The sequence below is a fragment of the Syngnathoides biaculeatus genome, chromosome 11 (assembly GCF_019802595.1).
Source record: "Syngnathoides biaculeatus isolate LvHL_M chromosome 11, ASM1980259v1, whole genome shotgun sequence".
Taxonomy (NCBI): Eukaryota; Metazoa; Chordata; class Actinopteri; order Syngnathiformes; family Syngnathidae; genus Syngnathoides; species Syngnathoides biaculeatus.
The window spans coordinates 11,533,785-11,553,582 of NC_084650.1; the positions used below are offsets into that span (position 1 = coordinate 11,533,785).

The 19,798-nt window shown below is 41.2% G+C and overlaps 1 protein-coding gene across 5 annotated transcripts in view; it reads left to right on the top strand.

The window, feature by feature from the left end:
• The window catches only part of slit3 (slit homolog 3 (Drosophila)), a 307,110-nt gene that overhangs the window by 166,121 nt on the left and 121,191 nt on the right, over window positions 1-19,798 (top strand). For all 5 annotated transcript variants that reach the window (XR_009797055.1, XM_061834519.1, XM_061834518.1 and 2 more), the window contains one exon: window positions 10,263-10,334. Coding sequence is in view for 4 of the 5 variants with exons in the window: in XM_061834519.1 (XP_061690503.1) it covers window positions 10,263-10,334 (72 nt within the window). In the remaining variant the exon portion in view is untranslated. The remainder of the gene's footprint in view (window positions 1-10,262; window positions 10,335-19,798) is intronic.

Consider the following 19,798-nt stretch of genomic DNA (forward strand, 5'->3'; position numbering starts at 1 on the left):
TCTGCAGGTCTGCTAGCTTAATGGTAACAGAGATTCACAGTGGAATAGACGAGGTAATGAAACTAGCATCGATATTCGACTCAAATGGTTTGGGACGGTAGACAAACAGATAATTAGTCATACTCGCAGGCATATTTGGTTTATCCTAGCAAAAAAAAGTTGTTGTTACCATGTATATTATACTGCCCCTAGTGGCCCCACATTGAATGCGTTCAACTTATATAGCAAGTGCTTTACACAGCCCCACATTTACACATCAATGTGGGGCTGCTGACAGGCGAGGTGCTGCCACGACGCCCACTGGGAACAAAACGGATTGGTGCCTTGCCCAATAACACCTTGACAGGACAGTCTGAGCCGGGATTCAATCTGGTGACCCGCTGGACGACCCTCCCCACCAACACCAGGAGGAGCACCACAATGCGTGTTGAATCGAAGCAAAAAAAACAAAACATGCCAAAACATTTTGCTCGTACTTAATTGTCATTATTCATTATTTATATTAAGTATGATAATTATGGCGTGTGAGTTTCCTTATTCCCCCCCACAAAAAAGAAAAAAAGAAACATTGCAATCATTTTTTCTGCAACGGAATATTGGCGTTTCCATTCATTTCAATGGTGTAAGATGATTTGAGGTCGGAGCGCTTCGCATAATGGAATGAATTGAAACTCGTATCCCAAGATGTGTGCATTTATTCGTTCATCACAGGACAAAAGTCAAAATTCGCTTGCTGATGAATTATGACGATGATGATTATTGCGTTTTGGACTACAATAGTGAGTGTGACGCTCCCTGTGTAGGTGAACGAGATGAGCCGAAGATAAAGTTTACGACAAGAGCAGCCACTCCAATCGAGAGGCGCGTACGGTCACGGGCGCATCTGATAAGCTGCCAGTGTTTCATATACCTCGCATTACACACCAGTGCACGCACACGTCCTTTATCTTGTGCGCCATCATCCTCTCACAGCGTTCCTTGTTTTCCATTTGCCTGCCTCTTCTCCCTGACATGTATTTCCTTTTTTTTTTTCTGTCATTTGATCAAATTTAATTCTTTTTTTTTTTTTTTTTTTTTAACCCCTCGGTGGGTTCAGCCATGCTCGACATTACAGTACAAAGGCACTTTTCGGCCGCGGGACCGCGACACGACACGGCATTTCTCCAAACAATACGAGCGTCGGCTTTTTCCTATTTACCTTTCTGCTCCTTCACATTATCCTGGGCTATCTCTTCCTGCACACTTCACGCTCCCCTTCCCACAATGCAGTGCAGGATGGCCGTTTGTTTGAATTACGACCGCGCCGCCTTTGAGGGGAATGCGCCCGCAGATGCGTAACTTTCTCACCCGGGCTGTTGTGTAGTGTTCCTGTTGTAGTTTTTTTTTTTTTTTTTTTTTTTTTTTTCCAAAATGTCATGAGGAAATTATGTGATATTTCGTACAAAACGACATAAAGTGCTCATAATTAGCACTAAACATACAATCCAATGCCTGTGAAATGCCACTGTCATTTTCTAGAAAAAATACATCCTAGAATTTTTCATGTAGTGCCGCTATTGCTCAAAAGCGAAAAAATACTTAAAGCTTTTCTGGTCTTTCTGCCCCAGAAAAATAAATGAACATTCTAATGTACTTATTCACGCCACCGCTCGACATATAGCTAATCTGAAGCTAAATTTGTATTCAGCGCTCTAGATGTGGCTCATTTCAAACAATTTTCTTTGTGGCACACTAGGTGTACAGTAACTAATCACAGTTTTCTATTCATCTTTTTTAGATGTGGCAAATTTCCAACAATTGTTTTAGCCAATCATTATCATTAATATATTTTCTATGACTAATGTTATGGCACTATGGACTTAGCTAATCATTAGCTCGAGGTTTACCTAACCCAAAAGTTTTGTATTCAACTCTTTAGGTATGGCTAATGTCAAAGCATTTTTTTTTTTTTTTTTGGCCGCTCTAAACGTAGCTAATCCTAAATGGTTTATTTGGCACCCCATACATGGCCAATCACAAAGATTTCAATTTAAGTCTAGACATATCTAGACCCCAAGATTGTGCACGAGTGAGGGGAAAAATGGAGCGGGAGATCGACGAACGGATCGGTGCAGCGTCTGCAGTGATGCGGACTTTGTATCGGTCCGTTGTGGTAAAGAGGGAGCCGAGTCGAAAGGCGAAGCTCTCAATTTGCCAGTTGATCTACGTTCCTACCCTCACTTATGGGCACGAGCTGTGGGTCGGGACTGAAAGGACAAGATCCCGGATAAGAGCGGCCGAAATGAGTTTCCTCCGCATGGTGTCCGGGCTCTCCCTTAGAGAACGGGTGAGATGCTCGATCATCCTGGAGGGGCTCAGTGTTGAGTCGCTGCTCCTCCGCATTGAGAGGAGCGAGATGAGGCGGCCTCCCTGGTGAGGTGTTTCGGGCATGTCCCATTAGAAAGAGACCCCGGGGATGACCCAGGACACGCTGGAGAGACTGTCTCTTGGCTGGAACTGGGAACGCCTCGGGATCCCTCCGGAAGAGCCGGGGAAAGGGAAGTCTGGGTATCCCTGCTGAAGCTACTTCCCCCGCGACCCAACCTGGAGAAGCGGTAGAAAATGGACGGATGGACATAGCTAATCCCAAAATATTTTATTTTGTGGCGGGGGGGCTCAAGTGGTATAGATGTCTACCATAATCTATTTCTCTATTGGACACTTCAGATGTAGCCAATACACAAGAGTTTTATCTGCAAGACTCAGGAAATGACATGATCTAAAACCAAAAGCTTTTTGAACTATCAATGATTTTTTTTTTTTTTTTTTTTTTTTTTAATTCACACAAAAACTGCAAAGATGGCTAACATCATAGCTATAGCACATTTTATGTTTTTGTTCCATTAAAAACGTTATATCTAAAATTCTATCGTCCCTCCCCGAGATACAAATCACTGACAGCAATAACCGCACCGGTTTTGACGCTGCGACAGAATATTTGATTTTTGTTGATTGAATTTCGAGAAATGTGTTTCCAATTACAAACAAATCTGCGATCAAATATCTTCCCATGCGGAATTCAGTTCAGTTTTAGGGGGTCCCCCTGCCCTCGACGGGCCGTTTCATTTTGAGATTTTCCACTCGTGTACTTTGAGGACAATGCCCAAGTGAAAAGTGAGCTTGATTGTCTCGCTCCACTGTTCATTTCTCATCATTCTGAGTTGTAAAAAGATCCCGCCAACCAGAATCACTTATGGTCCTTGTTTTGTGTAACACTAGAAAAAGCAGGCTCATTATTTGCAAGCCAATACGTCCTGTGACCGCATTAAACCCCCAAGCAGTTAAAACCACAGCCCGAAAAAAAATTCAGTTTTCCTCCGTGCTCGTTCGGTCGCGCTACTGACTGTGCGATGCGGACACGTTTTGCATTGGCGTCCGCTTTCAACCCGTCTGCAGTTCGGTTGGGTGCGCAGCGATGATTTTATTGCAGATGAGGCTCGTTTGGCCTGAGATCCAAATGCTGACTTAGCAGGTGGCGGTGGGGTGGGGGGTGGGGGGGTTGGGGGGTTGAGGGACCGGCCCCGCAGAGCTCCCGACACTACAATGTCTACATTAGCTGGAAGTTCATCGAGTCTGAAATGTGAAACGAGCGGATGGCCGCGACGCTTTACACCTCACTTTCGTGGAGAAAAGGCTTGTGCGTGATTTTTAAAAAATATGTTGAAAAGCAAAGGTCTCAAAGCTTTTATTTAGTGTCTTCTTAGTTTATGTAATTAGGCAATTAAGTGGAGGCATCCAACTTTTATTTGGCAATGTTTTTTAAAGAGTTCCTTAATGTCCATTTCTTTGAGGGTTCTGGTTTTGCACTGAAATGACAAGTTGGACAGGTCATCTTTTCTCCTTCAAATTGAATCTTTCTGTGTTTCGCCCCTGCTACTTTATTTTTTTTTGGACATAACTAAAGCAGTGGAAGCTGTTTCTGCAGGTTGTTCTGTTTTAATATTTGGTAAAACTGTTCCAATGCCAACAATATTAGCTCTTAATTCACCATTACTGTTGGATGACTTGATGAAAAAAAAAAAAATCCCAAAAGAAACTCAGACTGGGACTTGGGAAGTGTTAGCCTCAGTACTTGAGTTGATGCCGGATGAAGTGCTTTGCATACATACAAGTTAGATAAATATTCTTTTACCTTATCGGGCTTCTCCCTTTATGGAAACCAGATAGCTGATACTACGGGATCGACGGATTAATGGTCTTTCTTTGGCTTTTGGAGCACTTTGTATTGGGACGCATGTACATTTTCCATATTGTCTCATCTCTTGAGGGTCCCGGGTGAACCGGAGTCCGCACCAGCAAATTTTGGAGCACAAACATGGCAACGACTTCCATTAAACGTTAGAGTATGGGCAATTCAGTCTTCAGTGGACTCCACGTGACCTGCAAACAACTCGACCACCGCTCTGCCCAACCCTTGAACGGCGTGATGGAATGTCCGTCTCTGGATTGCCAATTGAACAAAGTAAATTTCCTACTGAATAATAGAATTGAATTAATGGTGTGTGTTTTTGAACTAAATCATCCTTAATTCTAATCAAAGTGGGACCTCTGATTAACTATAACAACTTGCATTTTTTTCTTTTTTTTTTTTTTGCTCCGTGTTAAAGTTGTTTCCATTTATCATAGATGGGCAATGCAAACACAATCCATCAGTCTGCGGCGGTTGCAGATGGAGCAGCAAGATTGTGCGGACTTGTGTGCAAGTGCGTGTGTCCTTGTATGTGTATACGTGTGTGTGTGTGTGTGTATGCCAGATGGTAGCTAAGGGAAGGACTGAATCAGTCTGCCAATATCCTTCATCATAGACATGATTAAAGAGACTAATTATATGGAAAGAAATTAAATTTTGGTCCCTCGGTCTTTGCCCTGCGACAAACATCCCACACACACAGACGCACGCACGGTCCTCCACAAAGAAGTATCTCATTGCGAACTGATAGCAATCATGTCGCTGCTAATTTGGGTGCTTGCTGAACAAAGTTGTCAGAGGAATTCAATCATATCGCGGATGATGAAAGGTTTTACCATCAGTGAGGGACGGGGAAGGAGGAACGTGGCCGCCGACGCGGATCTCCAACTTACTCGTCGTTTCCCCGAGAAAATGCCTACGTGAGGTTTCCGAAGGGCCGTTTGATCCCACGCGCCGGCGACATGAGAACGGCGGCTGCCGCTGTCGCGATAAGTCTGTGTTAGTCCTCATGAAAGGCACGGAGTTTCAACGTAGATGATCCGCATCTTGAGAGGATCAGGAGAGCTCTGGGGGCCTCCTCGTCGCCTCCAAAACGAAACCCGACGTGCAAGCGCATAATGTACATACGGATGCCACCTCGTCACCTCCATGAACTCATAGTTCCAGTTTTCCCTGCCAGTATTATTGACCAAGACTAAATCCAACTCTCTACAGCCATTTGACAGCTATTTTCCCCCATTGATTTGTAGCCATATCCTGGCTCAGGTTTTCAAGAATGGCAGCTCGAGTGACAATCAGACCAGACTTGGCAAGGATGGTTTTCACTGGTGATGAGTCAAGGAACACCAAGAACCTCCAGGAGAATAATCGGATGTCGCCAAAGTAAGACGCTAGAGATCCAAAGTTGAAGTCCTGACGTGGCTGCCGTTGTCCAATGAGCGTTCTCCGAGCATCAGGCAGTTCCTCTCCGAGAAGCAAATCACTGCGCTGGTGTAACCTCCCTATCAGCCGACCAGAATGAGATTTTTTTTTAAGGCACTCTACTCATTGAGCGTTTGAGTAACCGTCATACATCTATTGTATACATTTACAAAAAAAAAAAAACAACTTAACATTACAATGCATTACATTATTATTACCCGACGGAAGCGTATTACTGCCACACCAAAATAAAAAAAGTCGCATTTCACATAATGTGAATCATTTCACATTCATGTTATAACATAGATTCCTTTCACGTAACGTGGAAAATAAAAACAGGAGTTTCCCAGGGCTAACTTGTGCTAACGTGTTTGCTAGCTAGAATAAAAGAGCACAAAACTAAAGGATGCCAAGAATGAACTTACATGTTCTTGCTCCATGCGGAAGAGGCAATCTTCCGGGTACACCACGACTCCGTAAAAAGCTCACCAAATCCATGTTTTGTGCAGCACTGAATGATGTCTTACGAAAGCGTAGTGCTGTCGCCCACGCAAACCGGAAGTCATTGTCTATTGGGTTGCGGGGTAAAGAGAGGTGAAATTTATTTTTTTTTATTATTTTCTAAGTTATATCGTGAAACGATTTTTTTTTTTTTTTTTTGGGTGTGGCAGTAATATTCTTCCGTAAAACTACATGACATTGTTACCTATGTTGTACTACTAGCCATGTTTCCTCCTCTGCTCTGCTTCACGAGAGGAACTAGCATTAGCGGTAGCCACATGTCATTCAGTTGGCTGGGCATGCTGAAGACATTTGTCTTCAATCTTTTTTTTTTTCTTTTTTTTTTTAAAGGTTGAAAGAATAATTTTTGTAGCATTATGATTTTATAGCCCATGGCTATATCTGGATTAGAGGCACAAGCTATGGGAGTTGGAAATGGCGTGTCACAATTCACGTCTCGCCATTTTCACTTTTATCGTCACAGCCTTACGTTACGCTGCATGGCTCTTCTGCCTTACTCTGCACTTGTTACCTAACATTGTACTGCTTTTGCCCAAAATAATCCATATTTCCACAACGCTTTTACAGTGCACTAGCACAGGCTACACTAGCCGATCCATTCCACATTCACAGTCTGTGCAAATGCCGCGCGTCCGATCTTTGCCCGTAGGCACCATTTTGTATTCTTTTAAGTTTCCATCTGGGTCCAAAGTGAATCGGCAAGTGTTAACTGCCAGCAGCTGGCGAGTGGCTGGACGCGCTGTACGTGAAAAATGCACTTTGCTGTAAATCAAAGCTTTTTATGGCCCTGATGCGAACACTAAAAGTTGAGCGTGTACCTCCACCAAAGCCATTGAAAACATTGTTTTTTCAACTATGTTTAGCAGATGTTTGGCACACGCACCAAACATTCTTTGAGCTTTGCATTTGGATCGTCCGACTGATGGACAACCAAACCAAGTAGGAGAGAAGTTTATAGGGAAAAAAATACTACGGTTTTTATTTCTCTATAATGTACAAAATATGTATGATTACTTCATTGGATGTGCTCTTTTGCTATTATTGCATATCAAAATTAGTTGAAAAGGACTGAATTGATTGACTTTGAATTCATATCCCATCTTCACACGTGTGTTTCGTTCAGCTTGCAAATGTTAAGTTTTTCATTTTCTATTGTGTGTGTGTTTGTGTGTGTGTGTGTGTGTGTGTGTATATATATATATATATATATATATATATATATTTTTTTTTTTTTTATACATTATATTTTTGTGGATAAGGTCAACATTTACATGTGAGTCGAGGGTAGGAAAACATAAGTAGATTTTTTTTAAAAAATGTATACAGTGTGTGTGTATATATCTATATCTATATATATATATATATATATATATATATATATATATATATAATTTTATTTTTCTTCTAGACTAAAAATGGGAAAACTCTTCAGAAAATGCTTTTAATTGAATTTAATGTAATTTAATTTAATTGGAAAAAAGACGTATAAAAAAGTGAAGATATACAACTAGAGTTTAAAAAAATTCTCATACGAATATAAATAAATCGAATGAAAAATACTGTATGTGAAAAATATAATTGTCGGTGTCTTGCCAAAGTGCTATAATCTCAGAAAGTTGTCCTAGTTTAATAAAGTCAATTTACGCCAATCAGAAATCTGAAGTTATATAGTTTATATATATATATATATATATATATATATATATATATAATATATATATATATATATATTTTTTTTTTTTTTATACATTATATTTTTGTGGATAAGGTCAACATTTACATGTGAGTCGAGGGTAGGAAAACATAAGTAGATTTTTTTTAAAAAATGTATACAGTGTGTGTGTATATATCTATATCTATATATATATATATATATATATATATATAATATATATATATATAATTTTATTTTTCTTCTAGACTAAAAATGGGAAAACTCTTCAGAAAATGCTTTTAATTGAATTTAATGTAATTTAATTTAATTGGAAAAAAGACGTATAAAAAAGTGAAGATATACAACTAGAGTTTAAAAAAATTCTCATACGAATATAAATAAATCGAATGAAAAATACTGTATGTGAAAAATATAATTGTCGGTGTCTTGCCAAAGTGCTATAATCTCAGAAAGTTGTCCTAGTTTAATAAAGTCAATTTACGCCAATCAGAAATCTGAAGTTATATATATATATATATATATATATATATATATATATATATATATATATATATATATAGTTTTATAGGAAAGGTACTAAAAAAAATCCAGTATCTGCAGCATCAAAAGTTAAAAAATTGTCATAACTGAGTCTAACCTTTTTGCAAATCTCACACAATTTAATCGATTGCAGCACGAATTGGCACTTGGAGATCATTTTTGGGAAAAGAAAAAAGTCTTGCTTAAGATGCCGGTAAAACGGCACATAACTATGGCGAGCCAATCAAAACTATGTTTTCAACTTTTATATACATTATACTTTTTGGGGGGATGTATTTTCCCCCCCATTTGCTACAATAGAGGTTGGGAAACATAGATTTTTTTTCTCACTCATTAATATAAGAAAACCAAATCCTCAATCCTACATAACGTGATGCTTAAAAAAATAAAATACAAAAAATACCCTCAATCCTGCGTCAAAAGGCCTTCGACCTTCAACTCGTCTCAAAGGCGAGGGCAGCTTTGGTGGCACACTTTGTCCATTGAGTCGGGGGGGTCAAAGGTGAAGGTGAAGAGCAGGCAAATGCACAAGATATCATAAAACGCGAGAGTTTATTTTAATATTTCCATTTGTGCTTGCCACATACAGGCAACTTCAGGTCGGTTTTGGTGAGTAAAGAAGGCCAAAAAATAACAAAAAGTCTCGAGCGAACGATACATTCGGACAACTTAAAAGTCATCCAGGCCTTACTCGAGAATTTTTAATTTTTACCTTGTCAGCTTCAAGAATTTTACTTTTATTTTTTTTTCACGGCATGACGACGAGGCGCTCTAAAGCGCACGCACCAGCGAGAAGTTCAATTCCACCCGCTGGCTGTCAGGATGAACTTTTTTCATATTTCCCCAAGTACTTGTACTCCCACTTAAGTGCACCCCACGAATGCGTTTTCCACCTGTGGTCGAGTGGAAGGACGATAGTGGGGTTGTCGGGTTCACGGATGGAGTGATGGATGCAGACGGAAAGAAAGCCGGGCTGCGGCGGTCTGGACTGACGGCGCCTAACGCGAAGCAAATTAAAATAAAAGCCAAGGATGGATGACAGTAGGCATGTGGGGCGGGGGGGGGGGGGGGTAAAGATGGAGATGTCAGGAGGTGGGTGGGGGTTCTCCATGTGGGAGTTTAGCCAATGAGGCGTGGACAGGGGCGAGTGGAGCTGGGGTTTTTTTTTGGAAGGGGGGGGGGGAGTCGTGACCGCCGGTTGATTCACGGCGGCTTTGCTTTTAATAAAATTGTTTCAGTGACAGAGCCGGTAAAAGGCCCGTAATGGATTGGCCGGACTAATGTAATGAAATTACTCCCTCTTTCACTACGCAGAGGAAAGAAAGAAAGAGAAAAGGAAGAATAAAAGATGACATTGTGAGGAGGAGGAGGAGGAGGCGGAGTAAAATGCAATTAATATTTACGGAAGAGACAGGAAGGCTGGGCACTTCCTCTCCTCTCTCTCTCTCTCTCTCTCTCTCTCTCTCTCTCTCTCTCTCTCGCTTTCTCTCATCCTCACTATGGGCGTCTCCCTCTCTCTCCCCCCACTCCCCCTCTGGCGGGCGAGTGAGCCGGCAGGTGATAGGCTGCCGCCACGCCGGCCGTTTGGCCACTTCTATTCCTCCTCGCCCGGTCTCTGCTTTTTCCCCTCGTCCTCCTCGCACGCATCACGGCGCCGAGGTGAGAGCGGCCGTCCCCTCCGTGTGTGTCGGGGTCTCCTACTTTGGGTTTACAACTGGGGTACCTCTCCCCACCCCACCTCCCAACCCCCATCCCATCCCATCCTCCTCCTCACACACTCATTCACACCTTTTTTTTTTTTTTTTTTTTTGCAAGCCCCCCCCCCCCCCCCCCAGCTGAGTGGACCCTGACTCTCTCTCGTGTGTGTGTGTGCAGGCAACTGGACAGCAACCACATCAGCTGCATTGAAGATGGAGCTTTCCGAGCCCTCCGCGATCTGGAGATTCTGTAAGTGGAGTCCCCCCCCCCCCCCTTCTCCATCTTTTTGTCTAACAGGTCTCATCGTTCATCCCGTCTTCAGTTATTTTTTTTCACCATCCCCCTCTTCTTCCTGACTTTAATGAGCGTCCCGGTGTGCCGTCCGGTAAATGTTGCGTGCCCGAATGTTTTTTTTTTTCTCCCAAAATGTGCTCGTAAAGGAGAGCGTCCTCGATCCGCGTCGTACACACGCGGAAACACACACTTGAATATTCCCGCATGCTGTCGCCACCACTAAAAATGTGCTCATTAGGCACTCAAGATGCTCGGTTTACGCGCTTATCTTTTATCGTATCGCATTTTTATGCCCTCCCGTGACATTTTAAGAGCGAGTTGTTGTTTCTGTGCGCGCGTTGCACAACTGCGGGCTCGTTTGTCTGCAGGGGTTGTTGGCAGCGCGTTGCCGCGCGAGGAAAAGTTCTCGTGCGAGTGCGCCGCCGCCGATAAAACTTGTAAATTAGAGGAGGAGAGGATGCAGAGGAGGAGAGGATGTCAGGGCATGAGTGGGAGGGGGAAAAAAAAAAAAAAAAAAAAAAAGCATCTCCAATTCGGCCACACAGCTGTATTCTCGTGCTTGGGATGGATATTCTCAAGGTCACCGTGGGATACTAGTAGGTCACTAGTGGGTCACTAGTGCACTTTGAGAATTCAAGTTGGAAATCATTCATTTGAACGTTTTCCATCAGCAAAATCAGGTGGTTTGAACCTCTTCGAGATTTCAATGGACACAAACCCCAAGAAGACAAACTGCTCGTAGGAAAATAGTTATTGGTGTCAAAGAAGTGTGCCCATGTGATACATCTTCGCTGTTGTAAAATATTCAGGGCGGAGCTAAGTTTATCCTCAGTTGTTAGCGGTTAGTAGTTAGATACGTGTTTTTGCTGAGGTAGGTAGCTATTAAAAAGCACAAGCTAACAAAGGACAGCGCCGTCATCATTGCTTGACATTTGGTCCGATTTTGTGGTACATTTGTGGCTAAAACTGATAATCAGGGCAAAACAAAGCAAAAATGATACAAGTTGAGTGTCAGTTACTTATTTTATTTTTTTTGCCCGCTATAATTTTGCCATCGTCGTTCACATCATGGGAAATGCGCATGCTAACATTAGCTGACCTCGTTGGTCCAGTGTTCAGTGGTCCACAGTCTCCACTTTGCTGCTGCCGTCCATTTTTTTATTAGTCCAATTGGCGTACGCCGAACCATGGCCGCCATATTTGACCGCCAAATTGATGTTGCTATGGTTACGACAGAAACGCTCCCTATTAAAAGACTTTTGAATGTGAATACGCCGTCTGATTAAAAGTTAATTCTGTGCATTATTTAAAAAAAAATTAAAAATAAATACAAATTTATTTATGTATCGTAACCTTTAACTAATATTAAATAATCACATTTTAAAAATAGACTGCAAGAGAGAGAGCCATCCAGTGATCGCATGCTTCATAAAATTTGAGCGATGGCGGGACCATCTCAAAAATAATTTTTTCTTTTAATAAGTCAAGCCTGAAAATTTCCCTGCAAATGCTTCACACATATTTAAGCATATTTTCAAACACATTTTAAATGAATTTTCAATCAGAAAAAAAAGTCAGAAATCTAGCGAGGTTGCCAATTCAATTAAGCCCTGACAATTAAGATATTACGTTAATTCAGTAATGAAAAATAGACACAGTTATGCTGTAATCAAAAGTTAAATACAATTGAACGCTTCTTGAAAGGAGAAACATAAAAAGATATTTTTATTAAAAGTTTCAAGTTTCATTCTAATATGCGGGATTTTTTTTTTTTTTTTAAATTTTGAAATAGTTTTATTTATATTTAACTGGCTTGCCACTAGAGGGAGGTGACGTACGACTGTTGATACTCATATCACACTTTATCACGGCTGACTTCAAAAACAAAGTACAGTGGTACCTCTACTTACGAACATCTATAGTTTTGACAAAATTCAGGTTACGAAACGCCTCCTCCGAAAAATATTATTTCTAGTTTCGAAGAAAATTCAGGATACAAAAGCCTTCGTAGCCCCCAGATTCCACCGAAAGTAAACATCCTGTATCTTGTTTTGCGCAGCCCGATAGAGCTGCTCTCTCATTGGCTATCGCCGCAGCATCTTCCTCGCATCCCATTGGCTAGGCGGCGGGATGTCAATCTTCACTCATGATGCTTTTCGTTTCCCTCGGACGCTTGACTGCCACCGAATCACGCTAGCGCTTTCACATGCTAGCACACATTGTTAAAAAGTACTATGTTGTTGTTGTTGTACTATGTTACCATGTCTTTTTTTAGTTTTTCATTTGTGTTTTTATTCAGCACGAGCCACAAGAAACTTTAAGTGGTGTGCATGCATACATTTGTACGTCTATTTTCTCTCAGCTGTCAAGCGTTTTCCTCCCCCTCCGTCCCCCATGAGGCCTTTTTCTTGTCACTCACTTCGCATAGTTGCCCAAGATCAAAGGTAAATGAACCTAATTTTTATTATTCATTACATTATTTACTTTGAATGGTTATTTTGGGCGGGGTTGAGGTGGAGGGGTTCAGAACGGATTAGGCTATTTACATTTAAAAAGCGCTTCTACTTACAAAAATAATCCACGTTACGAAACGAGTTCCGGAATGGATTAATTTCAGAAGTAGTACCTTGACAGCATTCAATTTCACATTTTTTTTTTTTCCCCCCGTAGCGATTGTGTGCATTTATTGTGAGTTATTTCCACGGCGCTGCATCGTCAATCGGCGTCGTCCCGCCCTCGCTGGCGTGGCGCCGCCTAATGTGCTCGCATGAATGATTCAAGAGAGTCGCGGCTTCCGCTGGAAACGGTTCGATACGAGCGGGAGCCAGATGAGAATCGAGCCGCAACGCCGTCCTCGGGAAGAAGTCGCGTCCACCTCGTCGGTTGGTGACATTTCCCCCCGGAGGAGGGGATGGGGGGGGGGGGGGTGTTGACGGCTGATGCGGGAAATTAGCAATTCATAAGAGGCTCGACGTCAGCGATTTACAATGCACTGTAAATACACGGCAGACGGCTTTATTCACCTCGGTGTGATGTTTTAATCAAGACAGGTGTGTGCACACATCCAGTGTTTGTTCACATGTAGACACACACACACACACACACACACATCTGTCCAGGCCAAGGGGTCGAATCTGTGAGCGCGGTACAAAATAATACGAGGCCGTGCGATTGCATTATTAGGTTGGCGGCCGCTTCATTCCGTTTTGTGGCCTTTTCGAAGCCCTGTTTGGCACTTCCGAGCCACCGTACTTGTCACATCTCCGGGAATAACAATACATTAATTGCCCCGAATATTCGTGGGGGTTTTTAATTACCCCCAAAAAATTACAATTGATGCTGATGATTTTTTTTTTTAGGTAATATATTTGAAATATTTCTATTTTATTTTTATTTTTTTTCAATCTTTCAAACTGTTTTTTTCGATTATTACTGTATTTGTACTGATTATAGGGCTGCTCCAGATTATTCTATTTTTCACGTCCACACAATTGTGGTATGGAAAGATGTTTCGGCCAAACTGGGATTAGAATGATCTGCAAGAGCAACAATTTGAGGCACTTGTATCACCGTATTAATAATTTGCATTATAAATACTGACCTACCACTACCACTGAATATGACCTTGAAACACTTTTACGTAATTTGAACCTGATCTTAAAATATTAGCCTGAAAAATGAACGGCTTACGGTACAAAAGTTCACACACACAACGCCGAAGATGCTCTGCAACTTCCACTAACAACCCAGGCTAAACTTAGCTCCTCCCTGACGATACAAAGCCAGTTTTATCACGTCAACTTAACTTCCCTGACGCCAATTCCAATTTAGAGCTTCTTCTTTTCCTTTCGGCTTGTCCCATCAGGGGTCGCCACGGCGTGTTATCTTTTTCCATCTAAGTCTAATCTAAATTTAGATTAGATGAGATTTTTTTTCATTGATTGTAAATGAGAAAATAGTATCACATCCAAGATATTTTTCAATTCAATTATTTCTCAATTTTTTTCAATCCCCTCCTATAAATGATGTTGAGCCCACATTAAAAAAAAAAAAAAAAAAAAAAGATGAACCGTGGTTTCATGAATTGGCAAGCAGGATTTCACCCCGGCTGTTAATAAATTTAAAAACTGTTAATTAAAATCCTTCTGAGGTGTTAAGAAGACATTTTGAGCGGAAAGCAAAGCAAAGGCTGCCCGAGACGAGCGCGACGCGTCGTCACCGTAAGTCAACGTGACACCTTTGTGCCGTGGAAATAGCCCAGCTCCAAATTGACTCAGTCAGTCAGACATTTGTTGCGTTAATAATTAATGCGCGTCTGCCTCCCTCCCTGTGATCCTCTTCCATCACCACGCTAACGCGTTCTTTCTTTTCTTGTCTTTTTTTCTTTTTGTTGATACCCGTTATCACGCAGCTTTTTTTTTTTATCCTTTTCTCTCTCTCATCTTTGAGACCTTTACTCCTCTCGCATCTTCTTTCGTCTCTTTAGTAATTGACTTCTTTTTTTTTTTTTATTTTATTTTGTTCCCATTCAAAGGCGTTCTCTCATCCAATCACATCACTCCATGCGTACGACATCGCATTTCATTTCTCTCTCAAGTCGCCTTTTCAAATAAATAAATGATGCCCGGGTTAGGAAAACGGGCCGCTGTTAGCGCAGCGCAAACTACCTTCTCCTTCCTTTTGGTCCCTTTTTTCTTGGCAACAACGTGCCAAACTCCACCATTTTTTTCCCCCCAAAATGTTAAAAAAATGTATATACATGCGGGGTAACAGCAGCCATTCAGAGATTAAATAAATAATGAGCTTTCTCTTAGAAGGAGGCGTCCATTAAAAAAAGGAGGAAGAGAAATGAAGGGTTAAGGGAGATGTCGGAGATGTCTTTAGTCGTCTTTCTGGATCAGTGGAAGCAAAGCTCTTCGGATTTGGATTTATTCCATGAAATTTATCGTTAATCTATATTGGTGAAGTCTTAATGGCTTCAAAATAGAGAAGAAGAAGAAGAAAAAAAAAGAATAAATCTTCTGGGAGTTTGGAAATCGCAATTTTAACTCCGTCATGAACAGTTGATAATGCATTTCTTATAGTTTTCAGGAATTTACACGCATCTTACATTATTTTGTGAAAATGTCGTTTATTTAGGCGGCACGGTGGGTGGAGCAGCTGGTAAAGTGTTGGCCTCACAGTTCAGAGGTCCCGGGTTCGATCCCGGACCCGCCTGTGCGGAGTTTGCGTGTTCTCCCCATGCCTGCGTGGCTTTCCTCCGGGCACTTTAGTTTCCTCCCACATCCCAAAAACATGCAACATCAATTGGACACTCTAAATTGCCCGTAGGTGTGATTGTGAGTGTGGCTGTTGTCTGTCTCCATGTGGCCTGCGATTGGCTGGCAACCAGTTCTGGCTCTGCCCCGCCTCCTGCCCATTGACAGCTGGGGTAGGGTCCGGGACTCCCCGTGACCCTTGTGAGGATAAGCAGCAAATAAAATGGATGGAGGGATGTCATTTATTTGTCCAGCCATCCACTTTCTGAGCCGCTTATCCTCACGAGGGTCACAGATGGGAGTGCTGCAGCCTTTCCCAGCTCTCATCGTGCAGGAGGGCGGAGGGGACACCCTGAACTGGTCGCCAGCCAATCACAGGGAAAACAGAGGGACAAAAGTCGCACTCACGATCACACCTCGGGGCAATTTAGTGTCCAATTAATGTTACATGTTTTTGGGATGTGGGAGGAAAACCGGAGTGCCCACCCGGAGAAAAGCCACACAGGCACGGTGAGAACATCCAAACTCCACACAGGCGGGTCCGGGATTGAACCCGGGTCCTCAGAACTGTGAGGCCGCAGCTGTCACGCTGCCCATTTATTTATTTCAATTCATTTTATTTATTAATGATAATCCCAGTTCTACATCTCATCTGCTGCAAATATTGTAATCTAATACATTTTACATATATATATATATATATATATATATATATATATATATATATATATATATATATATATATTTGAATATTAGCAGAAATGTGCACGGTTTTAGTCACAATATCAAATATCGGAACTTTTCCACAGTTATGGATTTTTTTCAGTTTCATTTTATTTTATCTATTTTAAAGCATTTGATTTTATTATCCCAGCACGATATATTATTTAATAATTCAATCTAAATATGAACAAAAAATTTTTAAAAAATGTTTTCAATATTTTTTAATGCTTTTTTTTGTATTTTATTTATTTTATCCTGTGGCCTGAGCCTCCATTGGAAGAGAAGCGATGCCAACAGCACATATTGCCTTAATCTTGTAGCTTTTGTTTGATTTTAATGAATACAATTAGAATTTCCTGCTCGGCCTTCCTAATTTTATAATAGTTATTGTATTGTGTATTTTCATTGGCTGGAGGATATCCGCATTAAATCTTCCATATTGTGACACCTGTCTCAGTAACCAAACAATGTCATAACATTTTAAGATTTTAAGAATTTCCAAACATTTTGACATGTCACGAGATCGGCTTCCACTTTTCCACGCTTGGTAACGAAATGGTTAACGTCCGAGGCGCGAGCACTTCATAACGCATATTAATAAAAGTAGCCAAATGACAATCCATTTTCGTGTCTGACAGGAAGACATTAAACTCTGACTCGTGTGCGCGATAAAACCTGGTCGGAAAAACAGCGACTAATTGAGATTTTTTTTTTTTTAATTCATTAATTTACGAGGGAGGTTCGTTAGCTGCTGATTCAAGCGCATGTAATTATGGATGTGACTTGACTGGTTATGCAAGCTGTCGCCATCAAATATCATACACTGTCATCAAAATGTTGTGGGGAAAAAAAAATATCCCCCAAATCCGCAACTCGTGCTATTTTCAAATAACCCGAGCACAAACTATAGCTCGGGGTGCCAAAGATGCAATATTTTCATCCCTGGGATTTCATATTTTGACGTCATTACAAAGCAGCTGTTGAGTTTCTGTCCACTTTGTGGCCTCGAAGAAGACCACAGCAATCTTGTCCTCCCGCTTGCCAAATAGTGAGCTGACGTCATAACGCTTGGTAATATGAACTCTATTAAGTGATTTTGTGAAATTGATATTAATTTCTTTAACAACTGCTCTAAATCATCATCATCATCATAAGTAGGAGCAGTGAGAGTGGCGTCCCGCTTCCCAAATAGTGAGCTAACTGTGCCCATGTTCAAGGTTCATCCATGATTTTTTAAAAATAGCCGTTTTTTTTATTATGATTTAATAACTTCCATAGATCATCGTCATTTTGTTTTGTCACACTGAGATTAAAAAAAAGTTGTTTCTCAGTAGAAAGAAGACAGGCAGCAGGAAAAAAAAAATGTAAAGTTTAAATGGTACCACCACAGCAGAAATATTATGTTGTAGGTTCATACATGATAATAGAGCTCGTGCACTTACTTCAGAAAAATCACGCGACTGGCCATATCGCCGTTCAAACGAAGCATTTTTGCAAGTTAATTCTGCTGAGACGAAACGAAAATGCACGACATCCAGAGTCTTGTCCGATACCGTTGGACGTTTAGAAGGTGAAAACAAACGAAGGTATGAGGAAAAATTAGATAAACTTGGCATAGAGGACCCATATTTAATGCCACAGTCGATGTTTTCGCCGATAAGAAATTGGACTATTAACCGGCTTCCGCTTGCATTGGAAAACCGGATCCACGCGTTTATCTCGTGAGTATGTCGGCGAGATTTACACGGAAGAGTTTGAAAGCGTAGAAAAGTCTTGACGCGTACAAATACTTCGTTGCTGGATCTGTTCTCAATCTGGAATAAATCCCACATAATGATGGACCCACACAGATTTTTTTCAATACAAATACCAATATTTCAATAAATGACCCCTGGGTTTACACAAACTTGCATTCATTAACTAGAATTTGGAGGAAAAAAAAAAAGAGGAAAGGAGTCGGCTCCTCCGTACACGGAAGCGTATCGCTGCCACACATAAACCTCCGTAGCCCTTCTCTGCGGCTGACGGTTTATTTTCTTTTTTTAAATATGTATTGTTCTCAAATGAGTCAACTTGGCATTATAGATACTAATTGGTAATTTGAGATTAGAAATGAAGCGATCTCTACACAGGCGTGTGCGTATTTTGATCGGGCACCACCCATCACCTTTAATTGCCGAAATCCATCGATAGTTTCTGGTCTTTTCATCTGATATTCCATAGAATGATGTCTTTGATTTCTCGTCTGTTGTGACAACCAACAGCACAGCAGGTCTCGGGTGTGGTAAATATTTTCCTCCGGTTCAATGTCTCGCACACTGTTTGAACAGCTCCGACTGACCGGCAATATGGCGCCGTGAAAATCCTGCCGTCACGTGCACGAGCTCTATGAAAACGGATCCTTATTTTATTCAACACTTCGAGACTGCTGTAGATCCTTCATTAACAGCGAGAGGACCTCCTGCTTGCCAAATAGTGACCCGTTAGCTCAGTTGGCTCTTTATGAACTGTTATTAAGTGTCTGAAACTTTCTCATAACAATGAGAAGATATGCACTATTAATTAAGAGCAACAGTAGCTTGTCAGCTAGTGAGCCCACGCCTTTCATAACCATTGTGTAGCGCCTCTATAGGGGCTCTTCTTATAAAACGTTTAATGAAAATTATTCAGATTGTTTTCGGTTTCAATCAATCGCAGTTTAAACGTTCGCCTCACGATCAATTCCCGCCCCCCGAATTGAAATGCGATTAAGCGCATTTGACCCCGGCGGGAGGGTCGCCGTTCCCCGGCCGTTCATATCCGCGACGAGCCCCGCCGGTGATGAAGATCGACTCGGGCGCCGCCGCGGTGAAAAATGACGAGAGGAAATTTGCATGCGGCGATGACTTCTGGTCGCGCGCTCGATGATTAAACAAACGGCCGCCGGTTTGTGGGCGGCGAAGTCGCTTGAGGGAATTAATCGTCGGATTGTTACGGCAGCCGTATCGTTTAAAAAAAAAAAAAAAAAAAAAAAAAAACTGCCAGCGAGGATGAAGAATTTTGGCTAAAATGTGTAATAATTACAAGATGCCAATTGGGCTCGGCGTTGTGGTTTTGGGATCAAAATAATTTAGCGCGCGCGACGTAAAATAATCACTTTGCTGGCCGGATGAAAACAGGAATTGATATTTGAGATCAAAATCTTGTGCAGTAAAAATAAAATGTATTGTAATCGTTTTCCAAAAATAACAAAGGCTTCAGCACAGTTTATCATGAAAAATGTCATTTTGAAGTATTTCATTATGAATTAAATCATCTAGTTAAAAGTTTTACTTGTCAAAAATCCAAAGCACAAAGCTGCAAGTACCTTTGAATTGTCAAATTTATTTACTCTATTTCTCTATAAATGTGATTGTATGACAATATTTGCCATATTAAAAAAAAAAAAAAAAAAAAAAG